Here is a 7,474-nt window from a genome sequence, read left to right as displayed (position 1 = left end):
GGCAACTCAGGGGTGCGTGCTCAGCCCCCTCCTGTACTCCCTGTTCACTCATGACTGCATGGCCAGGCACGACTCCAGCACCATCATTACATTTGCAGATGACACAACAGTGGTAAGCCTGATCACCGAAAACAACGAGACAGCCTACAGGGAGGAGGTCAGAGTCCAGGCTGTTTGGTGCCAGGACAACACCCTCTCCCTCAACATGATCAAGACAAAGGGGATGATTGTGGACTACAGGAAAAAGAGGACCGAGCACACCCCCATTCTCATCGATGGGGCTGCCGTGGAGCAGGTTGAGAGCTTCAAGTTCCTTGGTGTCCACATCACCATCAAGCTAACATGGTCCAAGCACACCAAGACAGTCGTGAAGCGATTAAACCTATTCCCCCTCAGGAAACTGAAAAGATTTGGCATGGGTCCTCAGATCCTCAAAATGTTCTACAGCTGCGTCATCGAGACCATCCTCACTGGTTGCGTCACTGCCTTGTATGTCAGCTGCTCGGCCTCCGACCGCAAAGCACTACAGAGGGTAGTGCAAACGGCCGAGTACATTACTGGGGCCAAGCTTCCTGACATCCAGGACTTGTAAACCAGGTGGTGTCAGAGGAAGGCCCTAAAAATGGTCAAAGACTCCAGCCAACCTTGTCATAGACTGTTCTCTCTGCTACCGCATGGCAAGCGGTACCAGAGCAACCAAGTCTAGGTCCAAGAGGCTTCTATACACCTTCTACCCCCAAGCCGTAAGACTCCTGAACATCTAGTCAAATTGCTACCCATATAATTTTCATTACCCCACCTCCTCCACACCACTGCCACTCTCTGTTGTCGTCTATGCATAGCCACTTTAATAACTCTTCCTACATGTACATACTACCTCAACTAACCGGTGCCCCCGCACATTGACTCTGTACCAGCACCCCCCTGCATATATTAATTCTTACTGCTGCTCTTTAATTACTTTTTACTTTTATCTGTTATTCTTAGCCATATTTTTTAACTGCACTGTTGGTTAAGGGCTCGTAAGCAAGCATTTCACTGTAAGATCTACCTACACCTGTTATATTCGGCGCTGTGACTAATACAATTAGATTTTATTTGATAGCAGCAAGATTGTGAAGAACCAACAGCATTGTAAATACAACCCATATTTATGTTTGTACTTCAACTATTTGCACATCGTTACAACATTGTGTATAGCAATATTGTGACATTTTAAATGTCTCTATTCCTTTGTAACTTTTGTGAGTGTAATGTTTACTGTTTACTTGTTATTGTTTATATCACTTTTGATTATCATCTATTTCACTTGCTTTGGCAATGTAAACATATGTTTCTCATGCCAATAAAGCCCTTTGAATTTATTTTAATGGACAAAAAATACAAAGGACACTCCCCACTTTCTCTAACATGTTTTCCTGATGGAGAGAGAGAGACAGCACACACAATGTGTGAAAGAGATTAAGAGGAATAAAGAGACTGGGCACACAATGCGTGTGAGAGAGCGAGAGAGTGTGAGTGAGTGAGAGAGCGACAGAGAGACAGAAAGACACAGACAGACATGCGGAGCAATGGGTGGGAGACTTTAGAGTGCTGGTGAAAATGGATTTTGGAATTACACTTAATCTGAGTACCCTATTGAAATGGAAAATAATAAGATCCATTCTCTGGATATTACTCTTTCTCGAAAGTGGTAAGTCTGCCTTGTCAAACTGAGAGTCAATTACAAAAGTAGGCTACTATCATGTTACATGACTCTCGTGTAATTGATTTGAATGTGCTATATTATTACTAAAGTGTTGTGGCAGATGGTGCAGAAAAAAATGCTGTTATATAATTTCACTATCGCTTTTTGGTCATGTCGTTATTTTAAAAGAGAAAATGTGTTCTCGATGACTTGCTTGTTAAATCAGGGCTGCCAACTTTTGAAGAATGTTTGGAGTGAAATTTGCTATGTGAATTTCATTGCTCCCTGGCATAGACAAAAATGTTACTGTGTTAAAGCTAATTTCCTGCAATTCTATGTATTTTGATATGACTTAGGCGTATGACCAGGGTAAAAAGAAACACAAAAAAAACACAAGTTGTATTCAAAAATGATTTGTACATGAAATGAACACTCAAAATCCGACAAGGTTGCTACTTTGAGATTTTTTGGGGGGGTGTAATGTGAAGTACATTTTTAATATTCATGGTTGATGGCAGTGGGGAACCAAATCATAGATTGCAGTCTCCTTATACGTAGACTGCTTTCAAGGGAATGACACAAAAGTGCTGGGTGTTTGAAAATGTTCTTGTTATAACAATACATTTCTCAAAATCACCCAACCTTCAAGAAGCTTCGAATGAATATCAATATTCAGGTGGTTTATGGTTCCTAGTTGAAGATCCTTGACATCATCTTACTCTACACAGACAAAATATAATGTGTATATAAGTCCCCGTACCATCTCTGCATAGCATGTGCACAATACTAAAATGTCCAAAGTTATATTGATTCCTGGAGCATTTAATAGCTATTCCTTTACTTTATTATATATTTTTTATTTAACCTTTATTTAACTATGCAAGTCAGAACAAATTCTTATTTACAATGATGGCCTACGAAAAAGGCAAAAGCCCTCCGGCGAGGACGGGGATGGAGGCTGGGATTAAAAAATATATATTCAAAAAATAGGAACTAACATACATCACAGCAAGAGAGACACCACAACACTACATAAAGAGATACCTAAGAAACCAATCACATATCACTGTCGAATATACAGGATACAAACATTATTTTCCAGTTTAATAAATATATATATAGCAGTTTGCACCCCCCCAAAAAATAATGTCAATTTCTGAGAACGGTAATATTTCACAGACACATGAAGGCACCCATAACCAATCATTTCTAATGAGAAAAAAAAAACAGTGGATATAGTGTTTTGTCCCTGAGTAAAGTAGACATAGTTCTTGTCCCCAGTCAACATTCAAAATGTAAAGTTTCATCATGCGTGTTCAACTTACCCAGAACATCTAGCTTTACATCTGCTACGGTCCGATTATGACAGACACACTCATATGGGCCCTTGTCATTGTCCACAGCAGAGATTATTGTGAGAGAGAGGTCTTTGTTGATTTTCAACCCTCTTCTTATTTGTATGACTTATACAAGACTGTCCATGAATGGCTGCAAAAATACATATCCTCATATCATTTGTTTTCAAAGAAAAAAAGCAGGCATATCAGATTTCAAACACGTGATTACAGTGGGAAAATTGGGAGGAAGTGAAATAATCAAATAACTGTAGGGAATAACAGTAGTGTTCTTGCTGACAAGTCAAGCAGGGTAATTACCCAACATTTTAGCCCATTGTTAAGAACGAGAATTGTTCCACTGATCAGAGTGAAAATAAATAAACAATAAAATCTCTTGAAGACAAGATTACATAAATCTGCCCCTACACCCTAACCAAATTATTTTTCTATGTATTGTCCCCACCCTATACTAAAACTTACACTGTAGGTAGGTCTGTCTGCTGCCTTTTCGTTGTCACAGCCTAAACGACAATCACCAAAGGAGGGGACTAGTGTGGATTAAATCAACTTTTGTACATGCTGTCAAAATGCTGCATCCTGCAATACGGACTGGAGAAACAACCACCTAATTTTGTTGACAACATATATAAAACAGTGGTACCATGCTACTCTTTTTTAGAGTTGTATAAACTCAGCAGAGATGGTTCTCTCTCCATTCAGCTCCACTCTAATCTTGAGGGGCGTTTCCTTTTCCATCCAATCCCCTTGATCCCTCAGATAACTAGACTAATCATATGCTCCAATGTGTGGCGGTTCACAGTGCTGTGGCACGACATGACGACGATAGAGATTCAGATCGTGATGCGTCCTTAGTCATGTGCAGTGTTGCTCTATGTTATTCTTGTACAAACTAGCTTTGGTAAATGTGAAACTCCACTTCATTGTATTCAGAGTCTTTCTTATTATATATCCATTAGTAATAATAGCTAAGACACGACAGACAGTGTGTACTAAAGTCAATTTAATCCACACTTGCATTAGTCCACTCTTTTAGTGATTGGCATTTAGGCTGTGACAACGAAAATGCAGCAGACAGATAGACCTACACTACAATACGTTTTAGCAGGGAAGTTTGGTAGGGTGACCTGTTTGGTAACTATGAAAATATTTTTTTCAAAAAGATTGTGAACCCAAAAGTGTACGTTTTATTCTAGAGAGGGGACAATAACTAGACAAATAATTTGGATAGGGTGTAGGGGCAGATATATGTAATCTTGTCTTCAAGAGATGTTATTATTTATTTGCTTTCACTCTGATCAGTGGAACAATTCTCATTCTTAACAATTGGCTAAAATATAGGCTAATTACTGTGCTTGTCAGCAAGAACACAACTGTGATTCCCTACACTTATTTAATTATTCCACTTCTTCACAATTTTGTCAGTGTAATCACTTATTCGAAATCTGATATGCCTACTTGTTGTAACGGTTGTCGTCGGGAGAAAGAGAGGACCAAGGTGCAGCGTGGTAAGTATTCATTGTAATTTAATAAAGAATGAATACTGAAACGAAAACAATACACGACAAACGAACAGTCCTGAACGGTGCAACAAAACACAGAACAGAAAACAAACACCCACGAAACACAGGTGGAAAAAGGCTACCTATGTATGATTCTCAATCAGAGACAATTAACGACACCTGCCTCGGATTGAGAACCATACTAGGCCGAACACAGAAACCAACATAGAAAAACAAACATAGACTGCACACCCCAACTCACGCCCTGACCATACTAAAACAAAGACAAAACAAAGGAACTAAGGTCAGAACGTGACACTTGTGTCTTTGAAAATGACTTGTATGAGGCTATTATATGCTCCAGGAATTAAATATAATTTTAACATTTTATTATGGTGCGGAGATTATTAGGCAGAGATGGTACGGTGACGGTCTGTGTAGAGTAAGATGATGTCAAGGATCTTCAACTAGTGAACATAAACCACATGAATATTGCTATTCATTAGATTTTTCTTGACGGTTGGGTGATTTTGTGAAATACATTTTTATAACAAGAACATTTTCAAACACCCAGCACTTGGGAAACAGATCGGGGAGTGGGGTGCTCCTGGAGAGCAAGCAGGATTTTCTTCCAACCCCATTTTAAATAGTTCACCCAAATGACAAAATATACAATGCTTGTGTCCTTACCTTGAAAGCAGTCTATGGACAAGCAGACTGCAATCTATTATTTGGTTACCCACTGCCATCAACCAATAACGTTTCCTGTGCAGACCCTTGGTGTAGTGGTAACACTCCTCAGCATGTATCTCATATAACTTTCCATCTGAGAACAGAGATCAATGCCTGCATCCAACCTTCCCACTGTTTCTCCCATTTGCCTCTCTCCCCATCTCATTTCAGTACTGTCTGAATAAAATGTCAATCCCACCTAACAAATATTAGCAAACTTTACATTTCATCCTCCCCCCCAAAATCTCAAAGTAACAAAGTTGTCGAATTTTGATTTAACGTTAAGAGCATCCTGAATATACCTAATATTCCACCCTGATCATAGGCCTAAGGCATGTCAAAATACCTAGGATTACAGTAAATTTGCTTTCAAACAGTAATATCTACCCGGGGGGGGGACCCAGAGTCCCCCGTCTAGGGATTGTACCAGGGGCAATGAAATGCACATAGCAAACATCACTCAAAGCTTTTTTAAAAGGTTGGCAGCCCTGCATGAGGTGTGCCGTGAATGTGTAAGAAGAGGGTGAAATGCGTGTATCAAGGCCAATGCGTGGGAGTTGGCAACTCTGGGTTAAATAAAGGTCAAATAGACTTATTTAGTGTTCACGTGTTAGAAATGTGAACTAGGCTACACCTAGTAGCCATAACTACGACTCAATGGATTAAAAAATAACGATTATAATACAAAGACAAGTAAACAAAAATGTACGTAGGTCACTGCATGCAGTCTATCATGTGCTTGGCTTGGATCCAGGATCGCCTACAGGATTTAGTCATGTTAATGGCTTGTATTGATGTAGCTACTGCCCTTAGCCAATGTTTTCTTTCTTCTTTTCAGATCTGATTGATGCTGTAAATGTGTCGGGAAAAGAGGGAATGAAAGTAACTTTACCGACTGGACTTACTGAACTGTCTAGCGGCACTGTTATAGCATGGTCTTTCCTATTCAGTCGTTCAGATTCATTTGATAAACTAGCTATGCTGAATGCTGGTGTGATTAAAACGGACTACAGTAGGAGGTTCAAAGACAGACTGAAGCTGGATACTCAGACTGGATCTCTCACCATCAGAAACCTCACCATCAGCGACTCTGGACTTTATAAAATACTTATCATCAATACACAGAGTTCATCTAAGATTGCAAATCTAACTGTCTATGGTGCGTGTCTGGCTTCTTGTTTTACTTCCCTTTTTTCGATTCTCCCATTTAGTCTGTTACCCAGTTGTTTCAATGAAGATCAAGAAAGACCTTTGTATTTAGTTACTTGTTTTTATACTATAACATGTACCATGGCTGATCTAAAAAATACCAGGAAATTCACAACATTTACACTGTAAACTTTACTGTGAGTCTGCCGCCTGCGTCTGCCACATGTTTGACAAATAAATAGCCCACTTCTTCATATACGTTTAGATCTGATTTATGACCTCCGTTTTTACTGTCAACACATCATTTTTTATCTCTGTTTGTCATTGAGTCACTGCTTAATCATTATGCTATCCCAGCCTCAGTGTCTGCTCCTCACATCAGTCCCTCAGTGGACAGTCCATTTGAAAGCATGAGCTGTTCCTTGGTGTGCACTGTGAAGAACGGGAGAGAGGTGATCTTGTCCTGGTACAGAGGAGGGGAGATTCTCAACCAGACCAGCAGCCCTGATCTTCTAGCCAATCTCTCTCTCCCTCTGGAGTTAAACAAAATAAACGTTGACACCAACAGCTGTGAGGCTTCCAACCCTGCTGACTCAAAACCAACTCCACTCAACATTGAAACGCTCTGCCCTCAATTGTCCTCACGCTCTGCCCTCAAAGGTATGTCAACACTGCATATAGCATTGTTTTTCCATTTTGTGGATCAGTGAGGGACTGTAATGACAGACCACTAAATAACAGGCTCTGTTTATAACGACCTCAGCAGGGATTTCATTGGACAGAGCAGACTCCCATACAGTGTCTGCTCTTTGTTTCCTCACTAACATCTTATATTGTAGGACAGTAAGGGGGAATATAACCTATTTTATTTTCAACAGTAAAACCTGAAGGCAGTTTTTACAAAATCCCCCAACATGCATATTATCATATTGTATTTACTTTAACTTTTGTATTACAGCCAGCTGATTTCTGTATTTATTTTCCTATGTGCCGTGTAGCCTACCTTATAATACCTCAATGTCATTCATTAGTATTGACTAAAGTACATG

At 39.8% G+C, this 7,474-nt stretch overlaps 1 protein-coding gene across 1 annotated transcript; it reads left to right on the top strand.

Annotated features, from left to right (window-relative positions):
- The first annotated feature begins 1,479 nt into the window (after nucleotides 1-1,479).
- On the top strand, nucleotides 1,480-7,272 carry LOC118966638. Its single transcript, XM_036989361.1, has 4 exons — nucleotides 1,480-1,693; nucleotides 6,115-6,435; nucleotides 6,783-7,085; nucleotides 7,265-7,272. The coding sequence occupies exons 1-4, from the start codon at nucleotides 1,603-1,605 to the stop codon at nucleotides 7,270-7,272; spliced, it is 723 nt and encodes a 240-aa protein (XP_036845256.1). The 5' UTR covers nucleotides 1,480-1,602.
- Nucleotides 7,273-7,474: the final 202 nt, after the last annotated feature.

The sequence above is a fragment of the Oncorhynchus mykiss genome, chromosome 10, assembly GCF_013265735.2.
Source record: "Oncorhynchus mykiss isolate Arlee chromosome 10, USDA_OmykA_1.1, whole genome shotgun sequence".
NCBI classification, from domain to species: Eukaryota; Metazoa; Chordata; class Actinopteri; order Salmoniformes; family Salmonidae; genus Oncorhynchus; species Oncorhynchus mykiss.
The sequence above is the reverse complement of the archived record's forward strand: the minus strand, read 5'-3'. Positions and strand labels throughout refer to the sequence as shown.